The following is a 22,979-nucleotide window of genomic DNA, read 5'->3' on the forward strand; positions in this document are numbered from 1 at the left end:
TACTGCTGGGAGCTCAACCTGAAGAGTTTCTGTGTGTGTGTGTGTGTGTGTGTGTGTGTGTGTGTGTGGTGGCTTTGCCGTGCACATACTGTACATGCATTGTGTGTGTGTGAGTGAGTGCATGTGTCTGCTGACTTGGCATTGTGTGAGCAGCACTCTGTCACTGGGAGGCTGCGGCTGCAGAACAGTGCGAGATAAAGCAAATGAAGTGATGGAAGAAAGGGACGAATAAAGAACGGACCGGTTGAAACAGAGGAGCAGATCCGAGGGGAAATGGAAAAGGAACTAGTAGAAACAGGGATGTCAGAGGAGAGGTGGAGGGAGGCAGGGTGATAGGAATGAGGAGAGACGGAGAGCCACAACATGAGCAATGGCGAGGAAAAAGAGCCAATGCGAGAGTTTGTCCAGCACTGCAGAGCTGTCTGATTTAGTGTGCTATCAGCAAGAGCTCAGTGAAGCGAGAGCAAAGATTACTGGAGCACTATTCACACACATACCCCGAGAAACACACACACGCACAGTCATGAGTTTCTTTACTTGCCAAGAACTTTCTGTCTCCACTAGCCTCTCTTTATGGATCAAGCTAATTAGCTCTAGTTTTCTGCTGCCAGCAGCTGCGCTCAAGTCTTTTCTGCTCCCTTTTTCTCGGAAAACATCAGAGGTGAGTGCGGTATTCAGTCACGGGGGGTCACCAGGACATTTATGACAAGCAATACCAATTTAGACATTTCGGGTTATTTTTGTGGGGGAGAGACGCAACCAAAACCGCCAAAATAGAAACGGCACACGCACACACATGCAGCCATGCTCTTCTTTCAACTACACCCAGCAAATGACAGGGAGTGAGAGACGGAGGCCTCGCAACCATAAACAACCATCATTCTGTCTCTTTGTCTCGTTGTATGCCTCGCTCCCTCTGTCTGTCTTTAATTTATTACCCTCTATGTAGCTGCGTTGGCTTTGTTGCATATGAAGCTCATAGAAACAGCAATGCAGCTCTTTTCCCTCCCCTGGGACCGTCGAGTGCTCGCAGGGATTGTTGAGATGTGGCCTTGCCCCACAGTGGAATCTGTCAATCCAGTCAGAGCTCCCAGCCTCATCGTCCGCTGCTCTGTTGTCGCGTGATCCTCTGAATGTATTCCTACTGCTGGCTTTCGTCCGAGTTTGTGCTTTAAAAAACAACAACTTTGATGCTCCTCATGGGAGTTTGATTTGTGGTGTTTCCATGCTATACAGCAACCCCACACTATGTAATCATAAATACACATAAAGATGAGCGATATATGCGGCATCAGGCCTTAATGGGGCATAAAATAATAACACATATTTTCAACATAAGTGGCATTGTAATAATAATAATAATAATAATAATAATAAGCTTTATGTGTATAGCACCTTTCATACAAGAATTGCAGCGTGCTTCACAGCAAAAACATAAAACTTTGTACAAGATTAGACAGAATAAGAGCATTTACAGTACATTAATCACAGTGTAGATAGTAGCAGAATTAAAATAGTATGAAATAACAATAAAATTCCATATCTGTGCCGTACTTAACGACCCTCCTGCCGGGAAACCACATTCATCACACCATTCTTGTAAATGTTTTAAACTATCAGAGCCATATTTTGAAAGCATGAGATCAACAATGGGCCCCTGTGGCCCTTCAACTGCTTTACTACCCATTCTTGGTAGTCTTTGTACTTTTTACGTTTACAGCGTCAACCTCTTTATTGACCTATTAACGTTTAAAACACAGACGTCTATCGGTTAAAGCCAGTTTTTCTCCAATAATATTCTTTAATCTTTCACTTTTCCACTAATTGTGGTAGGGAACTAACTCCTGTTTCACTCTTCTCATGTTCTCCGCTTTGTATCCAAAACACTTTTGTTAATATGCACATAAAAATACCAAATACTGTTAAAAATGTTAAAAAACAAACAAGAACAATTCAAGGTAAAGTGGAATGTGTAACAGTCGGGTTGTATCCCGTCAGTGGCTGTTGCTCATCTGTGTTACGTGATACGACTCGTCATCTGTCCATGTTGTGACGGGGATGGCAGGAAGGAGGCAGGGAGTGAGGGAGGGCAATGGCAGCCTCCTTAATCCCAGCTCTGGGTGTCTCCTGCCTGAGATTATGTCTCTTGAGGGATGGAGAGGTTGAGATTACAGACTGGCAGACAGAGTCAGACGTCAGATTAATATTTAATTAAAGCTTTCAGGGAACCATCCTGTTGTGGCACACTGGGGTTTGTCCTCGCTTCAACCTCTGTCAAGAAATAAGACATGCTTACTGTATTCACACACTTTCCACATATATACGTGCCATTTAAAAGTCATTGGGCTAGCATAAGCAGCAGATGACCAATTAATGTTTTATAACACACTACACTGTTGATGTAAGCATTAATGTGTTCATATAAACCCACCTGAATGGTTTGTACATATTTAAGCAGGTCATAAATACCCTATAACATGCTATAAGAATGTGTTCACGTGCTTTCGAATATAAGTATATATGAGTAAAGCTATGTTATACTGTGTCGTCAAATTTATACCGCAGTGTGTTGTAAAACATTAACGAGTAACTATGTGTTTATATACTGCTTATAAATGCAAAATAGGGAGTGAAGATGAAGTGTTACCTAAAGGGGCAATTAAGAAAACCTTGCACACTGGCTCTTTGAATTAGGACTTTTCATTATTAAATAATCGCTCCTGTTTTGCAATTAATCGATTAATTAAAAAGATATAAAATGTCACAAACGAGTGACAAATAATCCCAATTTCCTGTAGCCCAACGAGGGATCCTACTATTGTTTACTTGTTGAATTGTCTGTCCAAAAATGTTAAACAGAGAAAAGCAGGACAAAAGGCTGAAAACCATTCCAGACATTTTTGCATGAAAAAATGACTTAATCATCATAATAGTTACACGATTGACTAATTAGATTAGGATTAGTCGACTCATCGTTGCAGCTCTATATTCCAAAGTGCTCATGTTTGCTGTGTCCTTTGGTTTGGTATTTGTTCTGCACGTCAGCCTGTAGATCTCTGCTCCTTGTGTCAGAGCACTGTACGAAGAGGTGAATGCTCCAGAGGTCTTGAATATTTGCCAGCAGAGTAGAGATTGTTGTTTTTTACAGTGCATTCACAGCCAGCAGATGTGAGGTCATGTGCTGGCCACTGCAGAGACAAGGAGAGATACACGCTTTGACACATGGCTGCCAGGAAGCCCCACATGCCCACACACACACACACACACACACACACACACACACACATACCCACAAACACACACATTTGCCAACAACCTTGACAGTAACCCTCCCAGTGTATTCTTTAAGCCCCATGGCATTCCTCTCGCTAGAGGATGTACCTTTTCCTTAAACTGCAATCTTCCTCACTTCACCCCTTCCCCTGGTCTGCACAATACAGACCTTGTCTTATAGGAACCCTTTTGGCCGTTTCACATTGGTCCTTTCAAAGCTCCATTCACAGTTCAAGAAGAAAACATAAGAGGAAGGTTGTGTTAATGGCTCATAACCTTCTTGTCCCGGCATACCACCGCTGCCGCTCTGCCAGACGTGCGATGCATATAGTTTTAACTAAACTTCAGCCAAAACATTCCTTCAGAGCTCATATGTCTTGAAAACAAACAGAATCTCTGCACTGAATTTAGCTAAGGAACACATGTTCATCAAATGACTTCATTTACACAGCATTATTCTTTCATATCAGTTTTTTAGTTCAGTTTTCTTAGAAACAAACATGGAAATACTCTTTGCCCAGTCGCTCACTACTTAACATTATTTGACCTTGGTTTAAAAAAGAAAAGAAGGAAGTGACAAGATGGGGCATGTAGCTTGTGTTGTTTTTGAAAACAGACCTGCATGGTGTGTTGTGCTCTCCTCACTGTTCATTGCTGCTCATCTGTATGTATGGCAGAACAGTGGGGATTTTCAACCATGCAGGCTATATTTAGGTCGCCCTTGGTGGATAGTGATATGAGGACTGCAGAGGAAGAGGGCAGAAAGGACAAAGACATTCTTAAGCACAAGTTTTTTGAGAGCAATTCTGGCTTTAAAAAAAAAACACATAGCGTAATACTCGGTGCTGCATTTAAAAAAAACAACAGACAACAGAGCATAACCTTCTTATGCCCGATGTTTGTGATTATGTCATATGCTTGTGAGTGAAACTGGGGAGCATGTCATGTTCCTTCAAACTCTTCCATTTAAAAAGTAGGCCAGAAGAACTCCCAGTAGCTCTCTTCTCTTTCCTCTCTCTTTCACAGTGCATATTAATAACCGACGGACTGCGCATCACCTCTTCCTACACATACGAGCACCCATACAACACTCACTTAAGCTGATGCATGTCTTTATCGCTCACAAGATATGTCACTGTTGTGGGGTTAGACAGGAAGGCTGACTCACTTCGCTGTCAACCGGTGCTGTAGGGGTTCACGCCGAGCAAACGGAAAAGGGGGAGAAGAGAGGAGGCAGTGTCGGTAACTACCTCTGCAGTGGTTTGTGACGTTTCTGCTCTACTGTATGGAGAACGCACCCTGATGTCTACTACTGAATGGAGTTTGTACAGTCAACCACTGAAGGAACGGTAAGACGAAAGGCTCCTGTTGCTGGAAAGAGATGAGAGAGGGGAATAGAGAAGCTAGGATTGCGAGGGGGTCTCTGTCTCTTTAAGCTGGCTGTTAGTTGCTGCAGAGTGTGTGGGTGCTGCAGTAGAGACAGAGAGAGAGGGAGAGAGGAAGAGGGCAGAGAGGATGAGGGAGCATTGATAACAGAGAGACATTAGAGAGGAAGAAGTATAGCAGAGATTCAGGGCTCATATCCGCACGCTGAGGTGTGAGGGAGACCGTGCAGGTGCAGACGAAAGGAGAAGAAGTGTGAGGCAAGTCGAGAGGTGAGAGCATTAGGGAGCGTGTGAGGAGTACAGGTGGAGGGGTGGCAGAGCGAGTGGAGAGGGGGCTGTTTATACGGAGCGTGGCACCGGTGGCAGAGTGGCTGCGCTGGGATGGCAGAGGGGGGAACTGGGGGGGCTGGCGCTGGGGCAGTCCTCAGAGGGCCAGCCGGAGGCAGGAGAGGAAGACCAGCGAGGGTTACGCGCACAGGACGGTGCCTGCCGGATGGTTCCACCATGCTCCATCCATGGCACAGATAGCACCTCTCGTCCAGGGGCAGGAGGACGCAAAAGGGGAGACGGAGGGGGAGGGGGTCGGGTCAGAGGGAGTTGAAGGCGTCGGGGTGGGCGGAACGTTACTCGGCCAGGTGTCGCTGAATCTGGATGAGGTCAGGGCAGATTCGGAAGGGGAGGTTGGCAGCGCCTGCTTCGGACAGGTGTCACGCCGGCTGGGGCGGCTGCTGAAGAGGCTGCCCAAGTCTCGCTCCTGGAGTGACAGCCTGAGGATACTCCGACGATCATCCTCTAACGGATCTCTGCTCACCACCTCAGGTACGGAGAGGAGAGTGGAGTGAGAGGGTGAAAACTGAGAGAAGTTTGACATGGAATCCTATTCAGTCTGGTGGCGATAGGGGTCGGTATTTTGGGAAAAAAGGGAAAAGATGATGAGTAGACAGGTTGAGCAGGGTTGGCCTCAAAGACCGGCTGTGGGCCAAAATATTTGGGTATTGTGTGCATCAGTCTGTTTATCTGTGAACTGCAATGCCCTCAAGCCCTGTTACTCTTTGTCTATCCCTCCCCCCCCCCCTCCTCTATCGGCTGATCTATCCCGCTCGCTTTTGTGTAAGAGCACATAGTGTCCATGTGTGTGTAAGATAGTGTGTGAACAGTGAGGACACAGGCTGCAGGTTTTAAACTGCAGAATAGTCCAGTAAACAGGTCAGATGAGAGGAGTAGGATCTACAGTTTATTCTTGCTCCAGACACAAACACAAACACAGAAAACCTACACAAGTTCAATCTGTGAAGGAGATCCTACGTAAATGGATTAACATATTGACTTTCATATTTGTACCAGGAATTTGAGATAAGGGTGAGCCTGCTGGAGACTGCAAGGCATCGATTTCTCCTATGTTTTCTCCAAATACAGGACTGGCTAATGCAGTTTTTTTTGGAGGGGAGAGTGATGACTACATAATGTAACATTAGCACAAAGTGAGGCTGGGGTGAAAAAGTAGCAGGGAGCAAAATGGCTGGGTGCTGCAGAATTATTGATTTATTCATAGCAAGAGACTGACAGCTGAAGAAAATATGTTACTTCAGCTCTTTTGTGTGTGTGTGTGTGTGTGTGTGTGTGTGTGTGTGTGTGTGTGTGTGTGTGTGTGTGTGTGTGTGTGTGTGTGTGTGTGTGTGTGTGTGTGTGTTTCCTCCTGTGTAAGCCTGATAAGACCCTGACCAAACATGACTCAGGGAGCTGCTCACCACTCCACCTGAGTGACGTCATGCTGCAGCCTCAGAAGCTTCCGAAACAGCACCAACATCCCGATCTAGCACGGACAGTATAAAGGCTATTTTTAGATGGTGTTCCCTGTAAGTAAACCTAGTTAATCCTTAACTGGCCCAAACCAGATTCTTCAGTTCCTCTTCCTTTATTGCTTCCTCCGTCTACCATTATCGTCTGTCTAAGTCATAATCATGGGTGATGCTGTCTGGAAATTCTCTGAAATGCTAAAAATACAGTAACTTGTTGGAGGATTGTTTTGTGATGACATGATCATATCGTGTGAGCAGTTTTACAACAAACAACTTAAAGGGGCTCTCCCCCGATTTTACACATAAAAGTCAGTTTAAGCATCAGTCGGTCTGTGAAAACAGTCGTGTAATGTTTTGTTGTGGGTCTCGTGGGAGCTTTCTAAAGTCTGAGAAAATAACCCTGATGTCATTATCTCAGCTTGGGGTCGGAGAATAAAAACGTTTTACAGAAAAGTCTGTGTTGCAAACTTGGGCCATGGAGTTTGAAAGACGTGGACATTTATCGAGCATGGAGGGTCGGGTATCTCAGCTTCTGCTTCTTTGAGCAATCTTTAATCCCCAAACTTTATGGAATTGGAATATTAAATGGCTGGAATACCCCTTTAATTCAAGCAAACTGTAATTATAAACTCAATGTGTTATCAAGGGCTTTGTTGGACACATTTGTGGAACACATGTTACTGCACTGAACATCGATGCGATTGAGCTTAAAGGTTCATTCTTGAGCTTGGAAATAGTACTTTGTCAAAAATGAATTATTAACTCAACATCTCCTGATGAAGGCCATGAGATGTGCCTGAAAGCTCTGGAAGAAATCTACTAAATGGCCTTAGAGTTAAGACGATTTTTCAAATCAATTTATTCACAATTTTATATCTAATTTTGCCTTCTTTGTTTTATTATTATATGTGTATATCAATATCAGAAGTCTGCTTTATGTAGCTTCAAGACCCACATTGCTGTTCTTTGGGGGGAAATGTTTTCACAATGTCCTCCAAAGCCAAAACAAACCAACTTGGTTTTATAGTACATTCTTGATTATCTAATTAATCTTGGAAATGTTTCATAAGGCCGCAATAACTTATTTTGTTGGACGATATGATGGCCCAGAAATAATGAGATTAACGATGTTATTGTAATTTTTAGACCATTGTATATACCGCTTTATATATTGATAATATTATAGCATAGTAATGCAAGTACACTCTTTCAAAGAGCTATAAACGTTTAATTCTCAAGCATATTCAGACATTGGAATTGGAATGTAAAAAATAGATATAAAACATAAATACATTTTAAAAAACACAACCAAAAACAATAAATAAAATGGACTCTCAGGCTCTGTTAACAATGTACTGCTAAAGAAAAGCCTGCTGTTTATTCTGGGACACAAGTTAGTGACATTCTTATATAAACAAACACAACAATATAATAGAGGTCAGCAAAAATGATCGAGGTCATGTCCCTATATTGTACGATAAGTCGATAACGTAGTTATTGTGACTTAATTATAACATAAAATCACCAAATCTTCCTCAGAAGCATTCTCTTCTTCTATATACATATCAGCTTACTGCCTCTTCTCTTGTTTGTTTGGTTAAGCAGCATCTGTAGCCTGACAGATGGAGGAATTGAGGCAGAGGAAGATAGAGAAGCAGCGTTGATGGAGATAAAGAATGTCCCTAAAAATCTAAAATAAAATGATTGTTTGTGCACAAATCCTCACAGATGTCAAAGGGGAACTGGGGCAGATTTTTATTTAGGCTAGGAGAGATTAGTTTGCTCATGTCTGGTGGGTCAGCATATGGAGCGTGTGCATCCTGAGTGAGAACGTGAGAGAACAGAAGCAGGCTATTTTGATTGATAATAAACAGTAGCATGGTGTATGTGAGCCGCATGGCAGCAGAACATGGATTATTGCTCCAAATGAGCTATGATGGGATCAGACTGTCTAAAGCCCCCAAAGCTGCTCTTAATTCCTGCGTAAGACGTGCAGAGCCCCCTTTAGGTTCATTAGAGACCGTGTTAATATCCTCGGCCCTGCGTTATAGCTAACTAACCCCTATTTATCCGCTCCCTGCTCATGCAGACAAGGAGTCCCTCCCAATGTCTCTATCTGCTGCCATACAGACATCCTCTATGACCCGAGGAACACGGCTAATCTGTGTCTTTACCCTCCCCTGTCTGTCCCACATCCACTGTCTCCCTGAATAACAACAACCACCCACATCCACTATCTTCCAAGAAACTAGAGGTGATTATGCAGAAATGAAAGAAGAATGATGAGTCCAGAGACAACAGAAGAGACTTTAGGAGAAGGAGTGTTTTCCTCCACCAGCAAGACGATCTGATCTGAATCTCCTCTTTGTTTAGTGGAAGTGGAAGTTAACACGGACACCACATATAGATCTTTACATACTTTACGTCAAAGCTTCTTCTTCACTTTCCACTGCGCTGGTGGAGTTTCCTATTGCTCACCCTCTCTCTCTCTCTCTCTCTCTCTCTCTCTCTCTCTCTCTCTCTCTCTCTCTCTCTCTCTCTCTCTCTCTCTCTCTCTCTCTCTCTCTCTCTCTCTTTCACCATCTCAATCTATCTGCATTATCGTCCAGCTCTGTCTGGAGGCGGTGTCACTTTAAAAAGCTGTCAGACTGGAATAATGGCATGAGAGACAAAGAGGGAGTCTGTGCACGCGTCTCCTGCCGCGGAGCCGAGGACAGTCTACCATGGCGACACATAACACCACAGCCCTTCTTATTGTTGAGACAACACACACAGACTCGAGACTCCGCGGCTCTGACCGGGAGGACCAGATGCTGATGAGTGTTTATGGCTCAACTTCATTACAGTCATCTCTTGGTGCCGCATGCAGGTATGACACTCATCAAAGTATCTAAAGTTGTTATAAAAGCTCTATTTAACCAGGAAATGCCTCACAGAGATTAAGTATATTTTACTAGAGCGTCCCCGCCAAAGACAGCAGCCGCTCGTATCATTTACAAAACATATAATTCAGAACTACGATAAACCTGATGATGATGAAAGAATCACAGTTCTGCAGTTGACCAGACAAAACACCTTAAAAAGCCCGTTAAATAGAATGCTCTATCAACACTGACAGCTAGATTAGCTCGCCTTCAAATCACAAAAACTTTTCAAAGAGTCTGTTGAGACGGGTTCTTGAAGTAAATGTGTGAAACACTTTGTCAAAGGGAGCAGAGCACATGAAGGCTCTTTTCCCTGGTTCAGTACAAACGTTAAAGAACCAAAGCAAATATCGAAAGTAAAAGGTAGCTTCCAGCCTAATTAGAAAGTAGGATGTTTCTGTGCTTGTGCAGAATCCAGTGGCGGGGCTCTTCTAATGAAACCTGTTGTGGCATTTTCCGTAAGACCTAAACACAACTTCTCCTAAAACTCTAGCAACTTCCCCATTTAATAATCTTGTACTTTCCACAGAAGAGCAAAGAGGGAAACCCCTACAAGTCCTAACGTGGAGTCCAGCAGGGAATTTCAAACGCTTGCCACACCAAAAAGAAGTCACACAAGAAAAAATTGTCCTTTTTGCTGACTCTCTTGCTTTCTCTTTCATCCGTCTCCCTCATGATTCTCTTTGATTATGTCGGTGTCAGCACGCCCGCTTAACCTTCAGAGCCCTTCTGGGTCACTGGAACGCTGCTGCTCATTAGTACTCACATGTGCATGGGACAGCATCTCAAGGAGGCACAACATAATGCTAGGCCACACACCGAGTACACGTACATACAAGACAAAGTCTGAACAACTTGAGTTAGGTTAGTCCAGAAGCTTGTACCTTTACTGCAACACCTATTCTAAATGAAACCTAATCTTATGATTTCATTAAACTTCCAAACCCTGGGGTTTGTTTAAGGTGTCAAACACATTTTTACAAGGATGTCAGCAAAAATACACACTGCCCTGTGTGTGTGTGTGTGTGTGTGTGTGTGTGTGTGTGTGTGTGTGTGTGTGTGTGTGTGTGTGTGTGTGTGTGTGTGTGTGTGTAAGACACAGTTTGTCTTATCAGTGTGGGAATAATGTGGATCCTAGGTGAAGCGTGAGTTGCTGACAGTGGTGTATCTCACTGTAGGTGTGGAGTGTTTTCCTAGTAGTAATTCCTGTGTAAGAGGGCAGGGTCTTCTCTAAGGAAACACCACCCAACTAAAACACCGATTAGAATGACGACAGTGACCCTGTGGATTTTTTTATTTGAAAGTAGATTCCATCGTGTGTGTGTGTGTGTGTGTGTGTGTGTGTGTGTGTGTGTGTGTGTGTGTGTGTGTGTGTGTGTGTGTGTGTGTGTGTGTGTGTGTGTGTGTGTGACGGTACACGTTGTACAAAAAGACACACAATGGCGTTTTAGTGAAACGCACTGAATGTAAACATTTTTAACATAACTTTGTTGTTTGCTTACAAAAAAGAAACTCCACACGTCATCTTTTAAGGAAAGGTTTTGAGAAATATGCTAAATCTCTTTCTTGCTTGGATTAAATCAACACCACTCGTGTGTTTGTACGGCAAATTTGAAGCTACTGCCAGCAGCCGGTTAGCTTAGCTTAGCTTAGCTTAGCAATAAGACTGGAAACTGCTAACCTGGGTCTGTCCAAATGAAAACAAAATCAACCTGCTAGCGCCTCTAAATGACCATTTGTTGTCAGCTGTTTTATGGACATTATGTTGGTGGATTTTGTGAACTTTGGCTAAAGCCAGGCTAGCTCTTTCCCACTGTCTCCAGTCTTTGTGCTAAACTAAGTTAGCCGCTGCTGGTGGCAGCTATAGTATATTTACTGTACAGATACGAGAATGGTATCAATCATCTCAACTAACTCTCTGCAACAAACCACAGAAGCGTATCTCACCAAATAATATCATATTTCTTTTACGTATGGTTGAATAGAGAAGTAGAGGCGCAGTCTGTACTTAAGAGTGAGGGTGGATGGAGTAAATGAAGGAAAGCACGACAGGAAAGGAGTTTCTCTCTTCCCTTCCCCTGTGTGCTTCCTTTCTTTCTCTCTTTCGGCAACGACCTTCAAACTGTCATGAGCAGAGCATCCCTTATCTGAACTCTACCCTTTCCTCAACACATCCCTCCTGTCAGCGAGGCGTTGCAGCCCTTCCCTCTTACTCCGTCTCTCTCTGCCAACCTGTCTCTGTCTCACACACGCACTTACGTCTATCTGCCTCTCTCTCAATGCACTGACCTCCAAACTGTCACGAGCACAGCGTCCTCTATCTGAACTTTCCTCTTTGTCAGACATATCTCTCCTGTCAGTAAGTAAGCCAGGTCATGTCTCTCTTTACTCTCCGTGCCAGTGCAAAACAGTACATTTCTAACATGTTGAAAATACCTGCGATTCCAGGCATGAAGGTGGAAGCTCATCTGTGGTTAATGTGTGGTTTATAGCTAATTAATGACCTTATGTAAGATGAGCTTTTCTCTTTTACGATGGTCATCCAGAAGCTTGTTGCCATGGTTACGGCGGGGATGCTGAGTGTGCGGGACGCAGAGGTGTCCCTCTCTTAGCAGGGTACAGACATAGCGGCTAATAACAGTCGACAGAAAAACAACCAGGCTGAGCTCAGCTCTTTCATTCAGCACTGACTGGAGCATTAAAGATGTGTACCAGAAAACAATGTGTTGTTTTGAAGTAACTATTTAAGCATTGGTTTCTAAAGCAGAACTTTGTGGAAATATGATTATGTTGCCATTAAATCTGGCTGATACAGAGTTTTATTCGAGAAGCGTTGCAGCTTGAGGACCACAAAAAGGATCTGACTCAGAGTTTCCCCCGCTAACGGCAGTCCTCTCTCTGCTGATGTGGTTTTAAAATTCTCTCTTTTCTTTAGCATGGATTATCTCACTAACAGAGGAGAAGTCCGATGTGAGGCTAGGCTCAGAACCTCTGGCCACAATAAAGTCTGCGAGACATAAACAAGCCGAGGCTGTCATATGTGGGACCAACTAAAGATTAAAGAACACTAGACTATTTTGGGACGTTTTGGGGGAAGCGCCTGAATCTATTCCTTTCTTGCTGAGCAGTCAGATGGTAGTTGACCACACAAAGGCTGCTATACTGTGACTGTTTGCTCTGAATGTACAAAAGGAGTCGGCCCATCCACTGCTACGATACAGTATGTCTATATTAAATGAATGTATTTGTTTTCCTTATGCTCTTTGCTGGACCTTAGTAGTCCATTATGTCCATTATATATTGTGTCTGCGCCAGAAGACAGTTGTACTATATAGCAATCTGATGGGTACATTAAATGTATAACAGTGGATCTTAAAGGTGTAATCATTCGGTTTAGTTGTGTGATTTCAACAGGCTATTGCTGGGCTAATGTTACATGTTGTAACACATAATTACTAATCAATCTACGCACATACGTGCAGTAGTCAGGAATGTTTTGTTGATGCATTCTCACCCTGCAGTCTGGTACCTTGTAGGTGTGTGTCTGGCATCAGCCACTAGATGGAGCAAATTCTCTGTATATGGATCATTTGTATAACTCTACCTGTTTGATTAAAGCTTCATTTTAAACTCGTACACTTACAGGTGACCGATCAGCATTACACTCTCTGACATGAAATATCACAGAGGCTTATAGTTCACAGTGTTAGGTCAATGTTTGATGCCGTCATATTGATTATTATTTAGTTATATCCTACTGCGTGTGTGCTCTCATCTCTGATCGGTGTGTGTTTGTGTTCATCAGACTGTAGATACACCTGTCACCTGGAGTGTGAGAGCCGGGTCCAGCTGGACTGCAACCGGAAGGACAGAGAGCCGGAAGAAACTCCATCTCCCAGAAGACGCTGCTCCTCCGCAGCCCCTCAGTACAGGGTGAGCATTTCAAATAAACAGAAAGTACCCAGCAGAGTTAAGAAAAGGATGTGAGGGGCTATGTGTGGCATTGTCGGGGCACTACAGAAGGGCAAACGCATTCATCTGAAATAGCGTGTTAATCTTATGCTGCGAAGGAGTACATGAATCATGATTGGGTAATGGCAAAGTTCATCCTGCAGCATCTCTCCAAGCCTACACTCTTACATAACCATCCTCCTCTTTCACAACATGCTGTGCCTCCTCCTCCTCGGTAGTCTACTTGTGAATATATAAATGTGCTCATTTCCTTTTTTTTTTTGGTCACAGAATGTTCCCAGGACAGAATATGCTCTTTCACATCTGATGTGCCTTCCCTCTCTCCTTCACCTGCTCTGTTGCTCTCATGGCCTCCTTCCTCATCTTCCTCATCCTCCTTACGGAGTCTCTTTCATCTCTCCTATCCCGGAGTAAGGGTGTTATTGCTTCAATCAGCTTCTCTAATATGAATGCAAACTAATTAGGTTAATCACTGTTCTCTGCATAGCTGGCATAGCTGTGTTCGTTCAACCTCTTTCCAGATGTTGTGTATGTGGGCTGCAGGATATATTTAGTCATATATTGCAATAGATAAAGGTATAATATGTAACATTCTCTAGACCTGTTATATATTTTGTCGAGTTGTGTACTTACATTATCTGAAATGCTTCCTTACATTTTAAAACCTACAGAAATCTGTTATTTGAAACAAGGTCGTTACCGCTTCATGTGGCGGCCTGTAATGACGTTGTATCCCCTTTGCGCATGTATCAGCGTTGTGGTTGTTTGCCAGGAGATGTCATAAATTGACTTTTCATCCAGTTTTAAGCTACATTGTTTATGATACACTTATTGGATCTTGCTTCTTTTAATTATATATTTTAACCGCGTGAAGGGTTTTAATCATCAGACGTATGGATCTTACGTTATTAGAGAAACAAGCTGATGTTAGCGGTAGCTCGGCTCGCAGCACGCCCGGTGACATCCGTTGTCGTATACCCTAAAACTGCTTTATTCAGTGTTTTTACAGTTTTAATGACCGGGTCTGTTCCCTCCCATGATCCCACGCTACTTCACAACGCAACCAAGCTCCGTCTTTTGTTGTTGTTCTGACTGAGAGACCCCTAATGGCACAAAATGACATATTGTGTCAAGGAGTTCAAGTACCTCGGGGTCTTGTTCACGAGTGAGGGCACGATGGAGCGAGAGATTGGCCGGAGAATCGGAGCAGCGGGGGCGGTACTGCAGTTGCTTTACTGCACCGTTGTGACGAAAAGAGAGCTGAGCCAGAAGGCAAAGCTCTCAATCTACCTGTCGATCTTCGTTCCTACCCTCACCTATGGTCATGACCGAAAGAACGAGATCACGGGTACAAGCGGCCGAAATGTGTTTTCTCAGACGGGTGGCTGGCGTCTCCCTTAGAGATAGGGTGAGAAGCTCAGCCATCCGTGAGAGACTCGGAGTAGAGCCGCTGCTCCTTTACGTTGAAAGGAGCCAGTTGAGGTGGTTTGGGCATCTAGTAAGGATGCCACCTGGGCGCCTCCCTAGGGAGGTGTTCCAGGCACGTCCAGCTGGGAGGAGACCCCGGGGAAGACCCAGGACTCGGTGGAGAGATTATATCTCCTCACTGGCCTGGGAACGCCTCAGGATCCCCCAGTCGGAGCTGGAGGATGTGGCCCGGAGAAGGGAAGATTGGGGTTCCTTACTGGAGCTGCTGCCCCCGCGACCCGATCCCGGATAAGCGGTAGACGATGGATGGATGGATGGATGGATGGATGGATGGATGGATGGGACATATTGTGTGTTTAAACACAAAATCTATAATTTCATCTTTTATACTCTCGTACTGTACGGGCCACAGGATACAGTAATTATGTATTATAATGATGTAACATTTATCCTTAAAATAGTGTTTCGCCCACTCTTGCGTAAGCACGTGTGTGTGTGTGTGTGTGTGTGTGTGTGTGTGTGTGTGTGTGTGTGTGTGTGTGGTGAAAGAGTGGGAGCCTGCATGCTCCTCTTGGCATCCCAGCCTCAGTCCCCCCACGCAATGTGGTCCACACACACACACACACACACACACACACACACACACATAGCATGCACAAGAGAAAGCTGGATAACCCTAAGGCCTGCAGCAGAATGTTGGCAGCTACTCTCTGCCTAGGGGGCAGATAACGCAAAATTAGACCCCTGGTAGTGTGCCAGGTAGTACTCCTCTTCTAGTGAGCATGAACAAATACACGCAGTCATTCTACCCTGAAACACGTTGATGGGAATAGCGAGAATTAGAGCGAGCGAGGAGGGGAATAAATAGAGTACCACATGTCTTTTACCAGCAGCAACTGCTCAAACTACAGCTCAGGGTGTTTATCCAAAAACACGCTCATTTATTTCAATATTCTACTTAATTCTGTAATGACTGTGTAGTTAAAGATAATGAGCTGAAAGTCAGAATCAAGTGAGTGTTGATGATTTCTGTCTCGGAGGTATGTGAACTCTGTGACTGTCTCTCTCCACACTTGTGTTTTGTTCCAGTACTGCAGACAAGAGGAGATATGACAGTTCATTTCCTGCAGTCCTCTTTCTCCCCTTTTGTTTTATAGCTGCAGCTGTGTGTGTGTGTGTGTGTGTGTGTGTGTGTGTGTGTGTGTGTGTGTGTGTGTGTGTGTGTGTGTGTGTGTGTGTGTGTGTGTGTGTGTGTGTGTGTGTGTGCGTGCGTGTGTTTGTGAGTGTGTGTGTGTGTGTGTAGTTGTGTTTTATGCCCCCTGTATCTTTACAGGCCCATATTGTGTGTGTGTGTGCGTGTGTGTGTGTGTGTGTGTGTGTGTGTGTGTGTGTGTGTGGTTGTGTTTTATGCCCCCTGTATCTTTACAGGCCCATATTGTGTGTGTGTGTGCGTGCGTGTGTGTGCGTGCGTGTGTGTGTGTGTGTGTGTGTGTGTGAGTGTGTGTGAGGGTGTGTGGTTGTGTTTTATGCCCCCTGTATCTTTTCAGGCCCATATTGTGTGTGTGAGTGTGTGTGTGTGTGTGTGCGTGCGTGCGTGCATGCGTGTGTGTGTGTGATTGCGTGTGTGTGTGTGTGTGTGTGTGTGTGTGTGTGTGTGTGTGTGCGCGTGTGTGTGTGTGTGTGTGTGTGTGTGAGTGTGTGGTTGTGTTTTATGCCCCCTGTATCTTTACAGGCCCATATTGTGTGTGTGTGTGTGTGTGTGTGTGTGTGTGTGTGTGTGTGAGTGTGTGTGAGTGTGTGGTTGTGTTTTATGCCCCCTGTATCTTTACAGGCCCATATTGTGTGTGTGTGTGTGCGTGTGTGTGTGTGTGTGTGTGTGTGTGTGTGTGTGTGTGTGTGTGTGAGTGTGTGTGAGTGTGTGGTTGTGTTTTATGCCCCCTGTATCTTTACAGGCCCATATTGTGTGTGCATCAGCAGAAATTGATCCTGTTTTCTCCCCTATACTCACATGCACTGCTGCAGTCACACATACATGCAGCCACTGACCAGGCTTCATCCAATTAAAACCATCAAAAGTGTCGCTCAGTGTGCATGTGTGTGTGTGTGCGTGCGTGCGTAGCGTCCCCCCCCTGCACGCTGCCATCTCCAATAGTGATTACACTGATGGAAGCGAGGCGCAGAGCTGCAGGTAATCAGTCTTCGACTGCCTCAAACCTGACAGAAAGACACCCGATGAAAGGATGACACACTGCCCCTGCATGTTGCTGCCCTCCACTACCATATAGGTTTACCTATCATCATGTTGAGTAGATTTAAAATCATACGACAGCATATGCGTTATCAATCTCAGTGACTTTGTGACAAAGGGGGCATTAGCTGCTTTGTGACAAGGGGGGTCACTGCCAGAGTCAGAGGGCAGATTGCAGGGTCAGGGTGAGGTTAGAGGTCACCTTAATCTCTATCCTGAGGGCAATCATTCATTATTTCCTTAATCTCACTTTATTCACTGTGAGCCCTCCCCTCCTAAAACAAACCAGCAGTGGAGGTTATATTTAATATTCTGGACTGATTGGTTTCACTGTCAAAGCAATAGCCCTGATTAGGTCCTGGTTCAACATGAAAGCCACATGTTGACAGTGGTTGTCATGGCGTCTAATAATCCGTTGCATCCTGCTGCAGAATGTCACCAGAAAAGCAGCCATCTTCCCCAAGCAGCCTCTCTGCTGCCTCCTGTCACTGCTGCTCTTACGTATGTAAAACAGTAGCTGTGAGGCTTCATATCGCTCACTCATCAGCGTTTTTCTTTCTACTTACCCATGCCCCCTCTCTCTCTCTCTCTCTCTCTCCTCTCTCTCTCTCTCTCTCTCTCTCTCTCTCTCTCTCTGTCTCTCTCTCTGTAAGAGGAAGTGGCCATGCTCTGCAGGGTGCAGTCACTTGCAGGAAGAGAGAGAGAGAGAGAGAGAGAGAGAGAGAGAGAGAGAGAGAGAGAGAGAGAGACAGAGAGAGAGAGGAGGGGGAGGGTGCTTGCTGGCTGATAACACTCAACCACAAATGGTTGAGCAAGGCTGCAAGACAGTGAGGGAGCAGCGCAGGCGTAAAGACAGACAGAAGGAGAGAGAGGAAGAGAGACAGGAAGAAAAGAGAGAGAGGCTGAGTGGGAGGCATCTGTCTCTCTGGTAGTATTGCCAAAGCGCCGCCGAGAAGAAGGAGAGAGGAGGTAGCTCGGGTCTGAGAACGTCTTGTTGCTGCAGCCAAGAGATCTTCTGTTGCTGTTTACTCTGGACTCCGGGGACGGATGGATGCTCACAAACATAAATGCCGGACTTAAATTGAAGCCCTCTTTGTTTCCTCGCGGCTGGTCCTCTCAGAGACACAGGAAAGCAGGATGTGGTATTGCACGCATGCCTGGTATGAGCGTTAGTTTGAGGGTATAACGGGGGATCTCAGGTGAGCAGAACTTGAAACCAAACTGTAAACTGACTCCATGACCTCAACACGTGCCTATGTGTGTGTGAGACGGTCACATACTGCTGTGTATGAGTGTGTGTATGTTTCGCTGCAAATGACCAGGTGCATATACTGTATGGTGTGTTTGTGACACCTTCAGAGAACACACACACGCGCGTCAGGAGGAAGTGGCGCGTTTGAGCTCGCTCTCGGATTTCCTGGTCCCCTCTCCGGTGGCACGCAAAGCGCCGAATCTGAACCGAGTTCACCTGTCTCGCCCTCACAGGCGGGACTTAAACTCTTCTGGATGCATCAGCAGAGGAGCTCTGACTTTTTCTGGATGAGTAAAGGACAACTAGAAGCGTGTGGACTCTGATTGTGGCTAATTGTCACAGCAGCGCTGCGTTTTCGAGATAAAACCAGCACTTCCTCAAGCTGTGAACGTGCTGCACTGGTGTCGAGGGCCGTCTCTGGACCTCTCCATGACTGTCAATGCAGTGCTGACCCCCTCCATGACCAGCAGTAACAGCATGAGCAGCGGGTACGGCAGCCTGGATGACGAGAGCGAAGACTTCACTTTCTTCACCGCCAAGACCTCGTTCTTCCGCCAGCCCAAGCATGCAGCTAAGGTACAGAATCAGGGCAGCACTTACTCTGCTAGATGAAACTGTGAGAGTGAGACAGATGGTGGGGGTTTCAATTGGGCATTTACCTGACATTTACATCAAAAACAGGCTACCAGAAAGCAGAAGTGTGGAGAGGAAGTGGTGGTGTTTGTGCATTCTTATGGAGACCTGTAGGTGTGTGAGAGTGTAGGAAGGGGTTACTGTGTCACACTGATCTGCTGGCTTTGTTCATCAGCCTTGATGCTTTCTGGCAGCTCATTTATCATGTGAGTAGCTAGCATAGATTTAGCATCATAGTCTGAGGTGATGATGTTAACCTACAGGTTCCATAGAGGCTTCTGCTCTGTGGTGCGTGGGAAGGGTCTCTGTAGAAACAAAGCTGAGATAGAACCAGTGTGTGTGTGTGTGTGTGTGTGTGTGTGAGGTGTGTGTGTGTGTGTGTGTGTGTGTGTGAGATGTGTGTGTGTGTGTGTGTGTGTAGAGCAACTACTTGTCTGTAGCAAACCTTTTTTCTAGTTACCATAGCAACCTGTGTGGTTAATTGGCACACACTTCCTGAGATTAGGTTTTGGTCTACTGTACATTCTATTACCTCACACATAATGTGATACTATACCTCCTGTACATAGCGTTGTGTTCACACTGCAGGGTGAATGATTTTCTATAGGGAATAAAGGAGAGAAAATGATAACAGATAGAAAAGTGTTTCTGGTTGAACAAACAGTCTGTAGAAGGCATTGTTTAAACTATACAGGCATTTGCATCCATGCAAAACACGGCCAGCCCTCTTCCTGCCGTCCTCGTCCTGGCAGAGCCTTTGATGTCTGACTTGGAGAAGGTATAATCCCTAAATAATTGACCAGCTGTGTTGTCAGCGTGTGCAGTTTGGGTTGCTGCCGTGAGGGTATTGGGGTTAGCTTGTCTGGGCTGCCGGCGCAGAAGCTGCCAGCTGATGGTGCCTGATTTCTCTGGCACCGTGCAGCCAAAGAAAAATAATTCGACATATAGCAGCTATAGCAGCACAGTCAGCTATAGAAGGAGTCCTCTGGTGCATTACAGGTAGCCATGCAGTGACAGTGCTCTGTCTTAATATGAAAGGGGACATAATGCAAAGATATGTATGACACAATAATATATTTTGTGTATAAAGATTTTCAAATGTGTCACTGTGTGAAGTCATTTGTGCACTTGCGTACCCACACACACACACAGGGAGATACTCGCATTCATCAGAACAGTGGAAGGGGAGTTCAGATCTTCTTTTCTTTATCAATTATTTCCAGAGCTGAGCCTTTTGCTCCAGTTTAGCCAGCCAGCTTTAGTGTGTGTGTGTGTGTGTGTGTGTGTGTGTGTGTGTGTGTGTGTGTGTGTGTGTGTGTGCGCGCATGTGCTTTTTGATGCAGTGAATATGAGTGAGTTGCATCGCTGTTGTATGAAAATCATTTTTACACACACATTTAGTGTTTCAGTATAAAACTCTGCAGCATCTCTTAAACTGCACACATCAAGCAACAGTGATACGTGTGTACGTGTGGACTTAATACAGTATTTATTATATAACTGTACTAAATGAAGTTCTGATACTTCATGAGTATTTATATATAGATACATATATATATATATTTCATTTATTTTACAACTACATCAACACTCAACTACATTTCAGATGGAAATGTTTGATGTTTTTTGAGGGTGTAGTAGTTAGTTATGTCACAGATAAATACTGAACATACATAATATACCATAGGTCTTCAACAGGGGGTCCGCGGAGGTACTGCAGGGGGGTCGCAAAATTGTTTGTAGATAAAGCATTCACATTCCCTCCTCCGCTGTACTTCGCGAAGGGAAGCGACACACACCTCCAGTCAGAGGCAGAGTGGAGGAAAGGAGAGGGATGAACTAAAATACATTTGCGCTACGCAAATATGAAAGGAAATTAATTCCAACTTTCTTTAATCTAACAAAATGAACATTGAACTGAAGAAGGATATTTACGATTTAAAGTGCAGTTTTCTACATCTTTCAACTCAAAGCAATCCTTGAGATGTGTGTGTATGTGTGTGTCTATGCCAGCATACACTTAGTAGAGGCGAACACACGCCGTTATCAGTGGTTATGTACGCTCGATCGTTGAACATCCACATTTCGTTGCTCTGCGTTATGTAAGTATTGTTATTTTAGTTCTGACAGCACTGGCCGTGTCCTCAATCTTGGCCAGTTGTAATAGATCCTAGAGTCTTGTGTTACCTGAAGATCATGATGTCAATCATGCACTCACACAAACACACACATACACACACAGAAACACAAGCCATCACACACTTGCAGGAGTACCTTCAAGTTAACAAGAAGGTGGTCAGCTCACACATACAGCCAGCTTTGGCTCATGGTTTAATAGTGACTACATTGCAGCAACATTTTACGCAGTCATGACCTCCCTTGTCTGATCTCATCAGAGTGAGAGCATCAACACTTACTCACGTCACCCTGAGGGCTGTGTGTGTGTGTGTGTGTGTGTGTGTGTGTGTGTGTGTGTGTGTGTGTGTGTGTGTGTGTGTGTGTGTGTGTGTGTGTGACCCTTATGTAACAGTCCTAGATATCTTACACAGTTAAGCTGCTTTACATCTATCTGAATCATCTATCGTTAAACTGGATTAACTGGCCTGGACCTGTCACCTATAATATTGTTATTATCCGACAGTGACCGATCATTCAGTATTCAGACACATATTTCACACCGATGTTGTTCAAACGGTCCTTTAGTTGTCGTATTCTTTCAGTAAAGAGAACATATTTGATCACATTAAAATATAAGTATCCCTCATGTTATACTAACCAGTTAGAATAGATCTCTAGAACTAAAGATGTACTGTGCCAATGTAAATGATTTTTTTGTGTCATATTTTTCATCAAGTCATCAAATTGTAGGTCCTGTAACCAGAGTGCAGACTTTTCAGTGTTCACAGCTCTCTCTGTTATTGTGTCTTGCTGGTCATTAGCTCCCTTGTGACCTGGTCCAGAGCAGGGCAGTGTCCCGGGACTTTGTGGAACTCTCAGGGGCGGAAACTGCTCTATTGTCCCGCTCTATTGTCCCCTGACCACTCTCACTGGTATGCAGAAAGAGAGGGCAGGGCACTGCCTCTGATACATTTAGAAAATTGCATACAAACGCAGGAATTCCTGCATATTCACTTTGTTGCCTGAGACTGGGAGGACATTTGAATACAAGTGAACTCCTCCGTATCCCTCAGATTCTTTTCTTAACCTTTGGATTTTTCCACAAGAGTTTTAATTATATGTGTGAGGTTTTATTATATATTATTATATATTCATGAGTCTGTAGAGATACAGAACCAGGACTGTGATCTCCTAATATTTAAATGTACTTAGAAGATAGAAGGGTTTTTTTAATCGTTGAATTTGTGAGCATAATAGCTGCTTACACTGCTGTTTCAGTGCAACATGGACAATTACTATGATAGAAGGTCCATGATTACACAGAGGAGTGGCTGACGATAAGTGTGGAAGAGATAAAAGGAGCAACAAAAAGCGTTGTGGTAGGCAAAATCTAAAGTGCCTCGCTGTTAATACACACACATGCCCAGTTGTGTCCTGGCATCCTCCTCCAAACGTCAGCCTTGAACTTTTAAATATTACAATGTTATCACCTCTTTTTGCTGAACGGTGATCTAAGCTACACGTGCTGTTTATTACCACAAGGTGTGCACACACACAGACACACTCATGCACAGGCACACTGCATCTGTGTTGAAAGAAACCTGAGGACTCCCCTACAGAAATTATTCCTGCCCTGCATTCTCTCTCACACACACACACACACACACACACACACACACACACACACACACACACACACACACACACACACACACACACACACACATGCTCTATCTCTCTCTCTGCCCCAGAAAATGCAACCAAACAAGAGAAGGGAAAAAAGTGCTATTGTGAGATAGAGAGGATGCATCCCTCTGTACTATAAATAACCCAGTCAAACTCTGTGTTGCTAAGGCTGGCTCAGCAGCCGCTCTTTCATCATTCCTCACCCCTTTCTTTCACTGCCTCCCCCTCCTCCCTCCTTTCCTTGCTTCTTCCCCCTCTTTC

General features: G+C 44.6%; 1 protein-coding gene across 1 annotated transcript in view; it reads left to right on the forward strand.

Annotated features, from left to right (window-relative positions):
- rassf5 (Ras association domain family member 5) overlaps positions 1 to 22,979 on the forward strand; it is a 30,445-nt gene that overhangs the window by 1,653 nt on the left and 5,813 nt on the right. Inside the window, exon 2 of the mRNA XM_029432212.1 lies at positions 13,187 to 13,314. Within this exon, the coding sequence (XP_029288072.1) occupies positions 13,187 to 13,314 (128 nt within the window). The remainder of the gene's footprint in view (positions 1 to 13,186; positions 13,315 to 22,979) is intronic.

The sequence above is a fragment of the Cottoperca gobio genome, chromosome 5 (assembly GCF_900634415.1).
Source record: "Cottoperca gobio chromosome 5, fCotGob3.1, whole genome shotgun sequence".
Taxonomy (NCBI): domain Eukaryota; kingdom Metazoa; phylum Chordata; class Actinopteri; order Perciformes; family Bovichtidae; genus Cottoperca; species Cottoperca gobio.